The 18,725-nt window shown below is 34.4% G+C and overlaps 1 protein-coding gene and 1 pseudogene across 2 annotated transcripts; one reads left to right on the forward strand and one right to left on the reverse strand.

Moving 5' to 3' along the window:
• The first annotated feature begins 10,700 nt into the window (after positions 1 to 10,700).
• On the forward strand, positions 10,701 to 12,917 carry LOC143634855 (pentatricopeptide repeat-containing protein At4g16390, chloroplastic pseudogene; annotated as a pseudogene).
• Positions 12,918 to 14,415: 1,498 nt separating this feature from the next.
• LOC143634856 (microtubule-associated protein 70-5-like) lies at positions 14,416 to 18,250 on the reverse strand. 2 transcript variants are annotated; one of them, XM_077102827.1, is made up of 10 exons: positions 18,154 to 18,250; positions 17,974 to 18,059; positions 17,052 to 17,117; positions 16,763 to 16,933; positions 16,494 to 16,664; positions 16,031 to 16,186; positions 15,792 to 15,938; positions 15,091 to 15,705; positions 14,601 to 14,749; positions 14,416 to 14,514 (listed from the first exon to the last, which is right to left on the reverse strand). In XM_077102827.1, exons 1-10 carry the CDS (start codon positions 18,248 to 18,250, stop codon positions 14,490 to 14,492), a joined length of 1,683 nt encoding a protein of 560 aa, XP_076958942.1. In that variant the 3' UTR covers positions 14,416 to 14,489. The 2 variants fall into 2 exon arrangements, with proteins under 2 accessions (XP_076958942.1, XP_076958943.1); XM_077102828.1 differs by having other exon boundaries at positions 14,464 to 14,508.
• Positions 18,251 to 18,725: the final 475 nt, after the last annotated feature.

An 18,725-nucleotide genomic window follows, 5' to 3' on the forward strand; every position in this document is an offset into this window, starting at 1 on the left:
TGTCCTCTACTGGCTTTCGGTTACTTATTTTCTAATTTTCGCGATTCGAACCTTCTAAAATTAAGTTTATATACTATCTCTAATATTCTAACATAAAATTAAATTTTTCGAGGTCATCTTGACAGGTTTATGAATTTATCTGTTTCGAGATATTACCCGGTATCAATCTGTACAGTGTCAGCTACACGACAAAATTTAACTTTTTTGGGTTCCATATTTTAAAACTCAACTAAAATCAAAGACTTTAGGTAAAAATATTATTCCTATATATTTATCTTACTAATTAATACGCGATTACGGTTAAGATAATTACCAGATTAGTCTAATTTTTGGCGGTTGTCACATCCTTCATCCTCTCCAAAAGTTGGATTTTGGATCCTTCCAATCAAGAAATTCCTCCAAGATGGAGATATCCCTACAGAGGAAAACTCTAAAGCCTTCAGAATAAGGGTGTCACAATTCATTATTTTACAAGATACTGTATATAGAAAGTCTCTTGCAGGTTCCTACTTGTGATGCATTGAGGATCCTGAAATACAAGAGGTGCTTCAAGACTTCCACGAAGGTGATTGCGGCAGCCCTACAGGGGGAAGAGCATTATTCTCCAGGATTCTTAGGACTGGATACTTCTGGCAAACGATGAAGAAAGATGCTATGGAGTACTCAAGGAAGTGTTATGCATGCCAAAAACATGGAATATTCTTCACCAACCAGTGGAACCTATGTATCATATATCCTTTTCATGGCCTTTTATGAAATGGGGAATGGATAGTGTAGGCAAGCTACCCAAGGCACCAGGTAGAAAGGTCTTTATGCTTGCTATTACAAACTACTTCTCTAAATGGATTGAGGCAGAAGCATTCGTGCAAGTCCAAGAAAGGGAAGTTATATCCTTCATTAAAAGAAATATTATAACTAGATTTAGTATCCCATCTGAACTTGTTTGTGATAATGGATCCCAATTTATTGGGAAAAGAAGTACTAACTTTTGTGATAGTTGGGGTATCAAAATGATCACTTCTACACCAGTTCATCCTCAAGCCAATGGTTAAGCAGAGTCAAGCAACAAGATTATCATCAACAACTTGAAGAAGAAGCTAGGATCCAAGAAAGGCAAGTGGGCTGAGGAACTTCTTTATGTTCTTTCGGTTGATAGAACAACACCCAAGAATGCAACAGGCCAAACACCCTTCTCATTGGTGTTTGGAGTAGAAGGGTATGCTATGTATTGCAATAATCGATCACAACCCGGTCAACACACTGGTTTTCCACATCCAAACTTGCAAAATCTTATAAATAAAACTGAAATCATGATAGACATATAAACCATAGAAATTAGAGAGATAATATTACCAGTGATGAATTGCTAATAGTTTGATGAAGACAACAAAATGTTGTTTTAATATCAAGATTATTATTATAAGTTGTGTTAATTAATTTTCTGGAATTAAAACTTAGGAACCCTAATTATAATTGGGGAAGATGAAGTGATAAAAGTGATAATATATAGTTTAGCTTGTATAGCTATACCAAACACTAACTTAGTTCAACTGGTTGTTTTGGTGGATTGTTAAACCGGAGGTCTCGGGTTCGAATCCCGGCATTTACATGGTTTTTGGATGATTAGAGAAATCTGCTATTTGACTCCCTGGAAAATAACGTCGCGATATGGAATAACCATTGAAAAAGAATTTGCGAACTGTGGACCACTGTGAAATTTGGGCGGGTCAGTCTGTGCCCATCCGTTAAATGTTTCCGTTAAAGGCCGTTGATTTGGAGGGTATTTTAGACTTTTTACAAATATAAATTTGGCCGGTCACATTTGTGCCCCTCTGTATGTTATTTTTTTTAAAAGCTTGAAAAAACCAGCTTGCCGGGAAAAATGACAGTCCGACCACCGGGTATTATCTTCTTCCTCCTTCCTCCATACTCTTTCCCCTTTCTCCACCTCTCATTCCTCCATCTTTCCTTCCTTCGTTCCTTACCCAACACCATCACCAACATTTTCTCCACATTTTCCCCACTTTATCTATATATATACACCACACCATCACCATCACTCGAATACCAACACCATCACCGACGCAATAACCAACACCATCACCGCGCCATCTCCATCACCATCACCGACGCACACATCACCATCACCAACACCGACCGACTCCGCCACCACCGACGCCGAGCCGACACCGCCATCCACATCCGACGCCGCCATCACCGATGCCACAACCGCCGTACAATGGTTTTGGTGTTCTTTATTCGGTTCAATTGTTTAATCGGAGTCCCACTTGGATTGAGTCTCTGAATCCGGTTTCGGATTCGGAGAATTTCCATCCGTGTTGTTGTTACTTTCGCCGGTCAAGCCCGGTTGGCCTTCCGTAGAACGTGGAATCTTGACCCACTTCTCCTACCGTAGTGTATAGGGTCGGGGTCGGCGCGTAAAATCCCGAAGATTATAATTCGGGTGTTTTGATATATGTGTTTATGTATTGTGTTTATGTTTATGTGTTTATATATTGTGTAATATATATAAAAGAATGGTTGTGTTCATTGTGTGTTCGGGCTCGGGTTTGGGGTTAACTAAAAAACGAGTCTGTTCGGTGTTTTCGGGCGTATAGTTTACTAGAAAACGGCCCGTTTCGTCGTTTTTGAGCTAAAATTTAAATAAAAAACGGCCCGTTTCGTCGATTTTGAGCTAAAATTACAATAAAAAACGATCCGTTTCGTCGATTTTGAACTAAAATTACAATAAAAAAACGGCCCGTTTCGTCGTTTTTGAGCTAAAATTACAATAAAAAACGAGCCGTTTCGTCGTGTTTGAGCTAAATTAAAATAAAAAACGGACCGTTTCGTTGTTTTTGAGCTAAAATTAAAATAAAAAACAGCCCGTTTCGTCGTTTTCGGACGAAAAGTTTACTAAAAAACGAGCCGTTTCGTCGTTTTTGAACGAAAAGTTTTCTAAAAAACTAGTCGTTTCGTCGTTTTCGGACGAAAAGTTTACTAAAAAACTAGTCGTGTCGTCGTTTTCGGACGAAAAGTTTACTAAAAAACGGCCCGTTTCATCGTATTCGGACGAAAAGTTTACTAAAAAACTAGTCGTGTCGTCGTTTTCGGACGAAAAGTTTACTAAAAAACGGACCGTTTCGTCGTATTCGGACGAAAAGTTTACTAAAAAACTAGTCGTGTCGTCGTTTTCGGACGAAAAGTTTACTAAAAAACGAGTCGTTTCGTCGTTTTCGGACGAAAAGTTTACTAAAAAACTAGTCGTGTCGTCGTTTTCGGACAAAAAGTTTACTAAAAAACGGCTCGTTTCGTCGTATTCGGACGAAAAGTTTACTAAAAAACGAGTCGTTTCGTCGTTTAAAAAAACGTTTAAAAACGGGCCGACTCGTTTGATTTTTTAGAAAAAAGTGGCCGTTTAAAAAAACTCGATCCTTGTAATCATGTTTCAAGTTTAAAAAAAACGATACAAGAAACATGCATATATATACAGCATATATATACAGAATATATATATATACAGGAAATAGTTTCAATTCAAATGCTTAATATATATTACATATTGTGTAGTTTTATTAAATGTTAATTCAGTTCAACTGGTTGGTCTTGTGTGTTATTAAACTAGGGGTCGGGGGTTCGAACCCCACCCTTTAATCGATATTTTGGTATTTAGTTTTAGGATTAATTATAGGCTCAGGGGTAAAACGGTAATTTCAATGTTTTTTGGTCAGTCAACTCACGGTCAACTGACGCCAAGGAGACAGACTGACCCGCCCAAATTTCACAGTGGTCCACAGTTCGCAAAATCTTTTCAGGGGTAAACCCATCACGCGACGATATAAACCAGGGAGACAAAATGCAGATTTCTCGGATGATTATTTTAAAATTAATTAAAGGCTTAGGGGTAAAAACGTAATTTCAAAATTTTTAACAGGTCAATGCTTGGTCAACTGACGGAAGGGCACAGACTGAGCCGCCAAAATATCACAGACGTGCAAAAAGCGCAAATTCGTTTTCAGTGGTTATTCCATGTCCCGCCGATATATTCCAGGGAGGCAAATTACATATTTCTCTAATTAAATTAATGAACTTCCTGTTGAATAGTTCATGAGCGTTTGGTTTGTTTACAGATCTATTTATATTATTATTAGATCATGTATAAATTCATTGCGACTATCATTTTCATTTCAGCAGATGATATTCAATTTGAAGCTTCCCTCAAAATTGTGACGTAACCAGATCCCACATTGAGGGCAAAGAACCATCTTGTTGTTATATTTGATGAGAACTTAAAGAAGTTAGTAGACGAGATGTTTAAGGTAATGTACAAGTTCTCTTTTCTGTGTATCTGCAGTGTTGTATTTTCACATGGATTATGTGGTGGATTGTTGACTATTAGTTGTTGATTACATAGCAAAATAAAAACTGTTAAAGTGTTAATCCAGTTACAAAACGCGGAGTTGGAAATGCATGAACCATCATGACTATTCCAACAACAACTAAAGAAATCATCGAAACATTTTAAATTCCCAAGATGTATTAAAAATTGAAGGAGCTGAAATATCTACGATCCAAAGCGTGATTCCAACTAAATAACGAAATCTAACAAGAATGAAAATGGATTGTTGTGGTACCCACGAACCACCGCAGGTTTTCACCAACAATCACGCAAATGCCATTAGATAATAGTGAAAATAAAATTCCAATTAAATCACCATCGGAATTCAATGAAATTCATTTTTTTATTTATAGTGAAAATTAACTTAAAGAATGGAAAATAAAATTCTATAGTGGAAATAATTTTGTTTAAATAATAACAAGTTCAATTAATAATAGGACTATAACATTTCAGTTTCAACGATAAAAATTTATAAGATGAAAGGTAAATTGTAATGCATGAGATCAATAAATACACGACATACAAAAATGTTAAAAATCAAAGTTGAGAGTAGAAATTGACACGTTGTTAATAATTTAATAAGCAAACAAGGTAAATGAGAAAATACAAATTGAATAGTATGGTCAACTAATAACTGACTGTCAAAATTGTGTCTTTGAGAAAAAAAATTGTTTCGATTTATGAGGATCTAAATATTTTGATCAGTTGACGAAATGTTAATGAACCAAATCCTATAATTTTTGATTAAGTAAAACCAAACGTATAGATAAGTACGGCAACCAACAATATTGATCTTTGGAAAGATAAGAAAAATTTTATTGTATGCGAAAAAGATACTTAAAATGATGGATTTTCCAAGTTGGGTTTGTTCCAAAATAACTAATTTAGACAAATAATCGTTTAAGGTATAATTGAATACAAAATACGTTTAGACGAAAATGATGAAGACGATAAAAATCTTCTTTGTGAAAACATAACTACGATTGGTTTAATTCAAAACACCTTTGTTAATTGAGCTTATAAAAACTTAAATAATTGAGATCGAATGATTTGGGGTACCTTGAATAGGTTTGTGAAAATGAGGTTTGACTAAGGTAAGCTTGATGAAATTAAGTCTTGCGGGTCTAGAATCGAATAAGCGAAAACGACCTTGTTACATGAAGAAAGCCTGAAAGGCATCGAGTTGATAGGTTTAAGCTAAATGAGCATGGGTAGTACGGTACGGTGCCGGTATAATTTGAACTCGGCGTGAATTAGTAAAGAACAATGCGTTGTTATGAGGGTGAGTAAGGGTAAATGAATAGAAATTTCTCTGAAAGAAATTAGTGAACAAGATTAAATTGATTGCATTAGCGTTTTGAGTTAGAATATATACCCTAGAGATTTTAGGAGCTATCTCTTTGACATTACTTGTGGTCATAAAGCGGGTGTAGAAAATATATGATCTATATTGTTTGATGTAGAAATCCTTCTATAATTATGTAAATTGAAATTAAATGAGTATAAATAATAATTTGTGTAAATTTCTTATTAATTATTAAGGAAATAGTGATATTTGACATAAATTGTGCTAGCGTTAATCATGACTTAAGGATAAGTCAGAATTTAAATGAGATCATCTATACGACAATTTGTTAAGCAGATGATATAATCAACGAGGTGATTTGATATGAGATGTTTGTTTGATGTTGAGAAAACAGTCTATTATTAATAAAGATGTGATTTAATGGAAAGATTGGATAGTAATGTAGATTTCAGATGAGTTATTGTGTAAAACGAAACTTAAATGTGTTATGCTGATGTTTATTCATAACTTAAGGATAAGTTAGAATACAATTTGAAAATCAATGAGTTAATTGATGAGTGAATAATTTTTATCAAAGTTTAATATGTTTTTAACAAATTAGAATTTGAGGTTGAATGCTTGAAATATGTTTAATAAGTTATACATGTGATACCATGAGTATAAGAAAGCCATTTTATTCTTAAATTGTGCGATAATATTTAAATTAATTGAGGTATTGATATTATAATAATGTGATAAGATGAATAGGTGAAACCGATTTCAATGAGTGTAAATTATTTTGTTTGGGTCGTGATAACCGAATCCAGATAAACAAAGAATTTGTATCCGATCAGGGAATAAAAAATGTGTTGAGTGTATGGGTAGATCGAATCAATAAATCTTGATTCAAAAATGATTTAGTAAATAAGGAATTGAATAATTTAATAATAGAATAATAGGATAATTGGATATTTAAATCAAATCATAAATTGTTTCGTATAAAATTAAACAAATAAAACAATTAACGAATGTTCTTCGGGGTGTTGGGTTTCCCATGAGCTTTCTATGGCATTTTGTTTCCCTAACTTATTAGCAAACCAAAACCAAAACAAATGAGTGAGTTGGCCTCCCGTGAGCGTTACATGGCAATTTGAATCCAACTCAATTAACGCATTAACGAATCAATTAAGTTTGTCGGCCCATGAGCGTTACATGGCGATTTGACCGACCAAACTAAATAACGAATAAACGAACTCAAGCATAAGTAGTTGAAGCATCTAGTGTATCACCATGGATGATAATGTTCCAACAAAATATCGCAAATATAAAAAATTGTGCAAATGTACAGTCGGCGTGTCCATGGCGTCCCATGGGTTTTACACCCGACTATACATTTTAAAAATAATAAAACACAATAAAAGGGTGTAACCGTTTAGCCGGTTACGTTAAACGCTTAAAGTGTCGGTCGCCTGACAATTCCCACAATGGCAGGGAATCTTGTCACACTCCCTAGTTCTAAAAAAAAGAGCAAATACAAAGCTAAGAAATTCTCAAGAAAGTTTCCAACAATAAAAGTCAATTTAATAAATTTAAATAGAAAAATTCTGAGGTTGAGCAGCCTCAGAGTTATAAAATATATTTTGAGAATGAGACATAGTCTCGGAGCAATAAAATATTTTGAGAGTGAAGCATAGCTTCGGATTTGTGTGTGCATGACAATAAAGTAAACAATTAACTAAGCAGTTAAATAAGTATTTAATCTAACAAGTAATTATGTAAGCTGTAAACAATCAAATAGAATACATCAGGTAAACAAATAAGCACGTATGGGGTTCCTAAGAATGTTACTAAGGCACCACTAACGACCTATCTTAAACCTTCGGCTCTGATACCAATCTGTCACACCCCAACCTAAGGCGGAAATGTCGGGGCGTGATCTGATTGTCACAGCTCACAAGGTTACTATCATGCAACACTATAAAGCGACAATATCTAATTAATTTATTTATTATCAAACAACATTCATATACAACATAAAATAAAGAAAACTACAAATACAAAACCAACTATTCTTGTATATGTTTTATCCTAAAGTCATCTCTATGTGAGCTTCAGTTCGATAAGCAATCCAAATCTATAACCTGCAAATACGTACAAAATATATGTTTGTCAACAACACATGTTAAGTGAGTAGATCACTATTTTTGACACAAACAAAGATGGTAAAATATATAATGATATAAGTGGATAAAATAGGCAAAACTGTTATCTGTGAGTATAACCAATTAAACCATAGCACATACATAAACAATCAACCATAAAGAAAGGGCTAAACCGTTGCCATGCGAATGGGCATTGGTTACCAAAAATGAGGTGTCGGTGAAACCATTGCCAATGCGATCGGGCTCCGGCCACTACGACGGCCGTATGATCATACTATAATGAGATTATGTTGGGCCTCTCCGAATGCGATTCAAGTAAGCAAATAGCAAGTAACAGGCAATCATTCAATTGATACACAACACAAAGATCACAGTTTGCGTTTGCGAAATAATAAGATAAATAATATGATAAATGGTACGCAAGTGTCCCCAAAACATTTAAAAACAAGTAAAATAGGGAAGTGCTTACTCACCTGATCGGATGAACGGAGTACAAATGAGGATCATGTGAGAAAGATAAATACTTCGGGATATACCGTCAAGGATTCCTAATTAAAATAATATAATATTAAGAATTGATTAATAATGAGATAACATGAGTTGATGAATTAAGATTTCGATGTGATTTAAGTTATTATTGGGATTATAATATTATAGATTTGAACGATTGATCTCTACAGTTATTGTTATTGCGTAAACAAAATTATTATTCACCCTTTATATATTATTATTATTATTGTTATTATTAAGATTTAAGATTATAAAGTATAAACAATATATGATAAAACAAATACTTAAACAATTAATCATACGTTGATAAATTATATAATAATGTTTGATTTAAATATTTAATTTAAATACTTACCGAACTCTCGCTAATAAGATTGATAAATATATTAAATACGCTTATTATGATTGTTGTATTTTCGTTTAAAAAGAATACATATATATAAACGTATACACACACACATGAAAACTTGACGAAATTGATCGAAAAGAATCAACGACTTAAAGATGTTTGTTTAATAAAAACAAAGTATATTTAATATTAATTATAATGTATATAAACCATTAAAACAAACAAAAACACTTAAAACTTAAAGATAACAACACCGCTACGGTAGGGAGTCAAACTCGCGACGTCCGGCTCAACGAATTAACGCACACCCACAACCAACTGGGCTGGAGTGTCAGGTGTTAATCAGACAAGAAATATTTATTATATAAAATTACCCAGTTCATCCTTAACCCTAAATAAAACCCTAGATTTTAAACCCGTAAATCCGCTAACTTTTGATTGAATTATTGTTAGGGCTTTAGTATTACGGCTTAAAACGAGTACGATGGATGTAAGAATTACCAAATATGATGATGCTTTGACGGAGAACGAAGAACCCACATCGCCGGCTGAACACGGACACTAACGGGGTATTGTCGGCCAGAAATAATGTAATTAACTATAGGGTTACGAATCGCGAGGTTTAGAGGAGGCTGCATATGGGTTTAATTGAGTTATGATCACCTGTAAATGGTATCTCGATAATTTTATTAAGGTCGATTACGTTAATATGGTGCACGAGATTAATTTTGGTTATTTTCTTTAATTACATCGTCGGTGGAGTCGATTTACCATGTATAACGATAGGCATTGATCAATTTCCATGTTTACAAGAAGATTGTGGTCCAAGATTGACGATTTGGTAAACGGGTTTGTTGATCAAGTCGGGTTTGGATATGGGTAAATGGGTTAGGGTCATAATTGAATTATAATACAATTTAAATCTTTTTTTAATTTGCACATTGGTCCTTATAGTTTAGGTATGGATATAAAATAGGTTAAAACTTTAAGTTTAGAGTAAAAGTGTTATTCATTGAAAGTTATTTATTGTTAAGTAAGTATATATAATGAAATATTAATAATTCGATAAGTGCGATAATTTATTAATTAAAAGTTTCCCGAAAATAAAAACGGGTCGGGTAACAGATATAAAATAATGATATAAAAATCCGAGTTGTTACACAGACATGCTTTTATAAAATTATGATAGCATAGTACGTTAGTAATCTACCATCAGTAACAACCGCTCTAGGGATGGAAAAAGGTTGTTGGCTTGGTGGTGGCGGCGGCATGAGTGATGAAGATGAAAACTAGTTGACCTGGATAGGGTTAGATAAATAAAAGAAGAGTTTAGGGGCGACTAGATATGAATCGGTGGTCGATTAATCGGTATTCATTCAATGATTCAACAGAAATCCAACAAAGAAGAGGTGGTTGATCTAGGTGACAATGGTGGTTGATGTATAAGTGGGGAGGTTGACAATGGTGGGTGGTAATCGAAAGTAAACCGGTGATAGAGAGGGTGGACCAGTGAAGAAGAATATGAAGAGAAGATAAATTAAATTATGGTTTAATGATGAAAAATTTTCATAAATAAATGAAATGTTATAACCCGTTTAAGGGATGCCCGGGTTTGGTGAAACCCATTGCTCACGAAAATTATTGTTTAATGATAAAATAGTTTCACAAATAAATGAGATGTTATAGCACATTTAGTGAAACCTTTGACCCACTTGTTTTCTTCAACTTAAAAGGATCAAATGAACAAACACCATTTAGGCTTGAACCAATCTGATGGCATGATAAAAGGAGGAGGGAGCGACACACATAATTTCATGTATGTAGTGTGAGGAAGATTTTAAATTTTAACTTCTTTTTATTTAAAATGACGAGGGTGTGAGGCTGCTGGTTATGATAAAAGTCATAAAACCCTCAAATTCCTCTTATCAAATTATCCAACACAACACAGGAGGCTAAACCCTGTTAATGTTTATTTACCCAACCAAACCAAGTATGTGCCAATAACTCGATAAGGTTTGTAAGAATGGCTTACACATATGGCTTCTGCTCTTCACCTTCCATTTCCTTCACTCCAACAACCTTAACCTTCACTCACCCAATCCTTCTTCAATCCAGAACCACCCCTCAACTCCGAATCACTCAAATTTCACTACAAGATTCAGTATCAGACCCTCAAACTTCAAAAAAGAACAAAAATTACATCTGGGTTAACCCCAATAGCCCCAAAGCTTCAATCTTTAAGCAAAAATCTTACGACACAAGGTACACTAATCTTACCCATGTAGCACAAGCCTTGAATTCTTGTTTACCGGTTCAAGAAGAGGTTTTTAATGTCCTGGATAGGAATTTAAATGGTAGGTTAGTTGAGCAAGATGGTGTTATTATTCTTAATAATATGTCCAACCCGAAAACCGCCAGGTTTGTGGTTAAGTATTTCCAGGATAGGTGTGACTTGAGTAGGGAGACTGTGCTTTATAATGTCATGTTGAAGGTTTTTAGGAAGAGTAAAGATTTGGATGGTGCCGAGAAGGTATTTGATGAAATGCTTGAAAGAGGTGTGAAGCCAGATAATGTTACGTTTTCGACGATTATTGGGTGTTCGAGGATGAGGTCTTTGCCCGGTAAGGCGGTCGAGTGGTTTGAGAAGATGCCTGTGTTTGGGGTTCAGCCGGATGATGTGACCTACGCGGTGATGATTGATTGTTATGGGAGGGTTGGGAATGTTGAAATGGCGTTGAGGTTGTATGACAGGTCGAGAACGGAAAAATGGCGGCTTGATGCGGTGACGTTTACGACGGTAATTAAGATTTATGGGACGAGTGGGAATTTTGACGGGTGTTTGACGGTTTTTGAAGAAATGAAGGCTCTTGGTGTTAAACCGAACTTGGTTTGTTACAATACTTTGTTGGATGCTATGGGACGAGCTAAAAGACCGTGGCAGGTGAAGTTGATTTATCAGCAAATTTTGAGTAGTGGGTTGACGCCCGGTTGGGCCACGTATGCGGCACTTATACACGCGTATGCTAAAGCGCGATATGGTGATGATGCGATGAATGTGTACAAAGAAATGAGAGCAAAAGGGATGAACTTGAATAATGTTCTTTATAACACTCTTTTGTCTATGTGTGCGGATATAGGGTTTGTAGATGAAGCGGTTGAGTTGCTTGAGGACATGAAGACGAGTAATGACTGTAAGCCCGACACCTGGACGTACTCATCGATGATCACAATATTCTCATGTTGTGGGAAAGTTATCGAAGCAGAAGCCATGTTAAAAGAAATGATGGAAGCCGGTGTTGAGCCGAATATATACGTTTTAACCTCGCTAATTCAATGCTATGGGAAAGCCAACCAAACAAACGACGTGGTGAAGACGTTTGACCGGATTGTGGACCTTGGTATCACGCCAGACGAGCGGACGTGTGGATGTCTTCTTAACGTGATGACACAAACGCCCCGTGAAGAGCTTGGTAAACTTATTAGGTGCGTTCAAAAAGCTAACCCAAAGCTTGGTAACTTAATTGAGGTTGTAATGCATGCCAATATTGAAGATGAAGCTTTCAAGAATGAAGCTAAAGAAGTAATTAGTGAAGTTGGATTGGATGTAAGAAAAGCATATTGCAATTGTTTGATTGATTTGTGTATAAATCTTGATCAATTGGAAAAAGCTTGTGAATTGTTGGCTTTGGGGATTAATCTTGATATATATAGTGATATACAGTCGAAAACACCTACAAATTGGTCTTTGCATTTGAAGAGCCTTTCGTTAGGGGCAGCATTGACCGCGTTACATATATGGATCAACGATTTGACCAAGGCTTTAGAAGAAGGGGAAGAGCTTCCACCGTTGCTCGGGATCAATACGGGCCATGGGAAACATAAGTATTCGGATAAGGGTTTGGCGGGCAGGCTTGAGGCCCATTTGAAGGAGCTAAATGCTCCTTTTCATGAGGCTCCTGAAAAGGCGGGATGGTTTTTGACCACGAAAGTTGCTGCCAAGTCATGGTTACAAGTTAGACGTGATGATGCGGCGGTTGCTTCATGAGTGTTGGCTAAACCGAGTGTGATGTATTCTATTTCTTAACTAGCTTAAGTTCTGAATGATTGTACCGTTGAGATTTATTTTTTATTAGTGGATGTTTATTGAGGTTCATATTGGTGGATGGTCTTATAATTAATAATCTTATTAAGTGTTTAAAGTGGTGTTTAAATTTGCAGATTAATAATCTTTGATTATTTTACTATTGAGGTTTTTTTCTTTATTCTTGTAACTAGGGGTGTAAACAAGTCGAACAAAAGCTTGAGCTCGGATCGGTTCGAGATCTATTTCTAAAGCTCGAGCTCGGCTCGTTTATTATTTATTAATTTATTTATATACGTTTATAATTATTAATATGTATATTTTGATTATAACTTTTATATGTGCATATTATTTAGTTATATTTATCATACTTTTATATATAATAATTACTATATAAATATATATTTAATAAATTAAATAAAATTTATATAAATACTAGGCTTGTATAGGCCGGCTCGAGGTCTGTTAATCTCAGCTCATTTCGAGAGTAGCTCATGAGCGGTTTGGCTAGTTTACACCCCTAATTGTAAATTATAGTTACATTTAGAAGATACATCCATACGCCCCCTAATTTTGATTAGTGATTGTAATTTCTTAGGCAAATTCCAGTTAAACTGTGACACTAAAAGCATATTATACCTTGATGATAGACCGCCCAAACATAGATAGTTTGCTTGCTTCATGTTTGACTTTCAATATATTGAAGTACCCTTTATATGAAGTCAACCTATATATAATAGCCTGGTGATTGACTTGTGTTTAAAAGATATATAAAGTCAAGAGAAATTAAAAGTAAACATTTTTTATATTCTTAAACCAACCCCATGCGAGCGAGCTTCATATGACTTTGACTCATGAAAGTCAACCTTATCCTTGAAAATTAAATAGCTAGGAGTCAGACTGAAATTACTAAACTATTTGCAAGATGCTCTGCACGTTTGTTGCCTTGAGCTTTGACCTCTTTGCTATATATATACATATATATCAAGCAAGGGTTTTTGAGGTGTAGCATCAGTTTTGCATCATGGGTAATTGCATTAATCTTATGCAATCTTCACAAAAGAAACTTAGTGTTCTTGAGTCTGATGGAGGAGAAGAATATATAAATCTTGATATACAATCGACGAAATCAGAGGTTAAACACGTTGGATGTAGGGAACGAAAGAAAGTTAAGGTTGTGATTACTAAGAAGCAGTTAGAATTTCTTATAAGAAATGCAAAGGGTTTCCACATCAACAAGATCAATCCTCGATCTTCTAGGCGTAGAGACGGGTATCAAAGGTGGCAACCGTCTCTAGCTACTATTCAAGAGTAGATCTTCTTTGTTAATCATTTAGAATTAGAAAGTGGGTTGTTTAGAAATAAGAAATCTTTTTGTAGTCGGTTACAACTTAAAAGTGTCATCATGTTTTTATGAGATGAAATTAATACTCTGTTTTTTTCCTCTGTTTTTCATTTAGATATGATCATGTTGTTTGAAATATCAAAACACATTTAAGGATAAGGAAAATACCAAACATCATAAATTAACTCACTCCAAATTACGAAACAACCACCTTAAATGTTCAAATAATATATACATATTATTTCCATATAACATGGATTGTTATAACTTATAACTTATAATCTGATGGCAATATGCATAGGGTATAATTATCACAATAAGTCTTCAAGCCCCAATGAGTATCCCTTCACACTAACTTTCAAGATGCTTTTGCTGCCCTGAAACTGAAGTACAGTGAATACTCAATTTGTGTATAATTATTTAAATGATAAAAAGTTATTTTTTAATCGCACTCAACGACTAATCATACCTCTTGGAAGCGTTTAAGTTCCTGACTGGTGTCTGTTCATCTGTCTTTATGGACGCTGCATTCTTATCTTTTGTGGCTGCTTCTCTTTTCCATTTCTTTGACTCTACTTCTAGTGTTTTTAGCAAGTTTTCAACCTTCTTCATCAGCACCTGTTTTTTTGTTTTTTTTAGAGATTTTATGTCCATTACGTAACACTAAATCATTGCGTAAACAAACAAAAAAAAAAGTAAAAGCAAACCTAAATCGTTTAATTATTTGATCAACGGTTCAATATTTTTCAAACTTTCTACTTTTTAAATACAAATTTGTATGTTATACGCCTAAAAGAAGTACTATCAAACTAACTTGTTCATATGTATTTTAAAGTTTTTAACTGTATGCCTACTCGTGTATAGATATGCGTAGGTAATATAACCTGCACGTTACTTAACACGTGTTGTTTCTATATATAAACGAGAAATTTGTTCACAGAGAGAGAGAGAGTAACTACCTTGTTTTCCTCATCTTTTGCATTCAAGTTGGTGTCTTTCATCTCACAAAACTTCCTTAAACTAATCACCTCTTTCTGAAGTTTATCATACAAAAACCCTGAAACAACATCATCACCATCATCTGTGAAAGATTTGGCGGCTATCCTGTCTTCATCCTTGAACTTGTCAAACTTCAAACCACTAGTATTTTCAACAACCATTTCATTGTTTTCCTTTTCATCTCTGTCAACAACCTTACTTCTAGAAGCCCATAAACCTTTTCTAACCATATTATTATTATTATTATTAATATTATTATTATTATTATTATTATTATTATTATTATTATTATTATTATTATTATTAACATGTTTTGTTTCAGACTTAGCATCCGGTTTTCGTGAGCTCAACGATGAACCCCGTGGCTGTGATGTTGATCTCTTTCTTCCACCGTTGCTTGACAAGATCCCGAACATTTGAGTTGACTTTTCGACTCTTGGTGATCCACAAGTTGACTGCTTTAATCCATCTTCAAGTGTTTTGAGTCTTAGCTTCACTTTTTCTTTAAGTTGTGCTTCACTCTTTGCGGTTCTTTCTGATATCGTCAATTTGTCCCTTAACCGTTGCATTTCCGCCTGAATGAAACCGAAATAACTTATCTGTAAGACTTTTCCATTCTTAAAATATTTAATTTAATATAAAATAATAGTTTGGTATGTACCTGCATAAGCCTCCTTTCTTCCAACCATTGCTTTACAGGCATAACTTTATCTTTCTCATCTTTCCATTCATTAGCAACTGTAGTTGCAACGCGATTGGCCGAAACATTTGCTCTTGCTAACTCCCTTTCCAATGTTCTTTTCTCCTCCTAAATTAAAAAATAAGAAAACTCGTGATAATAAGTTAGATAATCTAAAGGTAAGTAAGTTTGTCACGTTTCTATCAAGTAAATGTTATTACTTGAAGTTCTGAAATCTGACGCTTGAAGTCACGAATAGTGTTTGCAGCCGCTCCGCCTGCAAGAATAGCTTCCTCGAGTTCTTTGATCGTTTCACTCAGTTTTTCGACCTCTAAAACTTTTTGGCGGTTTGCTTTTTCTAAGATCTTGTTTTCCTCCTGTATATATAGATAATGGATATTAAAACTTTCTCCGTATACGACCAAATAAGCTTTATTTACAACTAGAAGTTGCGTATCTCTTCTTTGTTTTACATATCAACCTTTTTATCAAGCAAACCATTTATAATTTCTTAATCCCTTATGTCAGTTTTATGTTAGACCACTTCTGGCTTTGGTCAACAAAAGTCAAAACCGGTTTTTGTTGGAAAGAATATCAAATTTCTTAGCATTCTTAGCAAAACTATTCTGAGTTGACCCGACCCAAAGTTTTGACCCGTTGCGTTTAATAAAAATTAATCATTGCCTGGCAAATCTCGATTCGTCTTTGCAGCTCAATATTCTGATTCTGAACCTCTTCAACAATCAAAGCTCTTTCCAAAGCACTTCTTAGTATTCTCTCAGCTTCAAGCAAGGCTGCTTCTTTTGAATTTGTATGTCTTTCAAGTGTCTTTTTATCCTCCTGTAGCACTGCAATCTAGTACAACAAAACAGAAACCTTATATAAAACAAAACAAAAGACAACGGCTACGGCTATATTTATTTGTTTTATATGAAGTATGTAACTTGTTGTACCTCGTGTTTGTACATTCTAATATCGGCCTCTAGAGGAGCGATAATGGATTCGATTGGCACTGAGTCGTCATCCTTTTGATTCGCGTGCACCCTACGAAGAGTTGCTTCGGCTGCAAATTGTGCTGCCAGTGCTTCTTTCTTCTCTGTTACTAGTTTCTTGATATCTAAATTCTGAATATTTTTCTAGAGTAATGTAATTTAGTTGATTATGTAGTTTTAAATGCATCAAACAAAGATGGTAATAATAATAATAATAATAATAATAATAATAATAATAATAATAATTCACCTTTTGCTCAAGAAGGTTTTCGGTGTTCCGAATCTTGTTGTCTAGTTTTTCTACCATATTTCCCATCTGCAAAAAACACAAGTATTTGGACCATGTTATATATTACTTATAAGTGTTCATAAATCATTGAAACCGCCCAGTTTGAGATTTATGCAGTTCGATTTATGGTTCGGTTTTGATTTTTTGACTGTTCTTAACTAGTCGTTTAAGCCTTTTTATAAAATTAAAAAAAAAAAAAAAACTTTTTATCATTTTTGGGATATACAACTATTTATATGTATTATATTCATTAAACACTATTATTAAATTTTAATACAAACTAATATTTTTGAAACAAATTCAATTCAAACCACCATAACGGACTTGTCAAAACTGCTAAAACCAGCCGGTCCTACCAACCCAACATGTTGGGTTGTTCTTTAGGAATTGTTATCATTTTTAAATTTTTATTACAAACTAACAATTTTATTGGTTAAAAAAAGTAATAAAGTTTGGGAGCTGTTAAAAAAGTATTTTATACAAAATTTCGTAATTCAAATATTTTAGTTTGAAGGTATAAAAATGAATTAAATTCATAAATAACAAAAAAATTAAGCCACAATTTTTTTTATTTTGGACCAAATTTATTTCGACCCAAAACTTTAAAGCCCAAAGAGAAAAACCGAAAAATAATTTGGACCCAAAACAAACCCAAACGATGTTCAAAAACTTAAAAAACGAATTTTTAATTTTCTGTTTGGTTGTGCTTAAAACCGACCTAAGCGCACCCCTAGTCTAAACCGACCCCTCAAAGAGCCACCGCCCCACCCAACCCAACATGTTTGTTTATCGTTTTCCGAAACCATATTTAGCAGTCCGTCCTATAACTTTCGTCAAAACTAGCCAAACTAGACCATGAACAAACGCTCAAACTCATTCGCACCTCTTCGAGTGATTTTTCTTTCGAGACATCAGCAGCTTTCATGGCCTTGATTTCACTATAAGCGCACCCCAACTCCCTATCCTTCTCTGCAAACACAAACCAACCGAAAAAACATCATTTGGCAATCGTAATTCTCGACCAACTTTTCTAAACAAAAGAACCAAAACACCATGAACTCACCTTTAAGCAAGTTTAGCAACCTGTTAAGTTCCAACACAACAGGGTCAGGTTGAGCAAGTGGCACACGTTCATGACCAAACTCTTCAAATCCCACCATTTTTATTATTATTTTTTTGTTTGTTCAAAAAGTATAAAATGCAAGAGAATATTTTGATATGTTTTATGAAAGAAAGAGTTGGGTTTTGTAAGGAAGAGAAAGTAAGGATGATATTTTGCCATAGTTTGAAGCAAAGGCCATGAAAGGAACAAACCATGAAAGCCGGCTGGCTGGCACCTTGATGGTAACCATTGTGGTGTATCCATTTGTTTCATTTTCACCATCTCTTTATTATTTTAATGTTAATTACTTTATAATTAACTTTTTTTTATATGTTGTTAACATATTATCTGTATGATGAACTGGAAGTGTGAAAGAAAGAAATAATAATATCCAGTTCATTTCATCTAAGGTAAAACGCTATTTTTGTGCCGGATAGGATAGGGTGACTCCATCATCAATTTGCCGGCAATGTATAGTTGAACTTACAATAGGCTTTTGCATACTTTGACTAAACATATATATAACAACCATG

The sequence above is a fragment of the Bidens hawaiensis genome, unplaced genomic scaffold (assembly GCF_021521415.1).
Source record: "Bidens hawaiensis isolate Kalapana, Puna unplaced genomic scaffold, B.hawaiensis_p1.1 tig00007257_1, whole genome shotgun sequence".
NCBI lineage: Eukaryota > Viridiplantae > Streptophyta > Magnoliopsida > Asterales > Asteraceae > Bidens > Bidens hawaiensis.

What these genes read in the sequence shown, in the direction of transcription:
- LOC143634856 (XM_077102827.1), bottom strand. Translation starts at nt 18,250, where the DNA reads ATGGTGGGATTTGAAGAGTTTGGTCATGAACGTGTGCCACTTGCTCAA. An exon ending in GTTGCTAAACTTGCTTAAAG is followed by an intron (nt 18,060 to 18,153) that starts GTGAGTTCATGG and finishes TTGTGTTTGCAG; the next exon opens with AGAAGGATAGGGAGTTGGGG. An exon ending in AACTTAAACGCTTCCAAGAG is followed by an intron (nt 14,515 to 14,600) that starts GTATGATTAGTC and finishes ACTGTACTTCAG; the next exon opens with TTTCAGGGCAGCAAAAGCAT.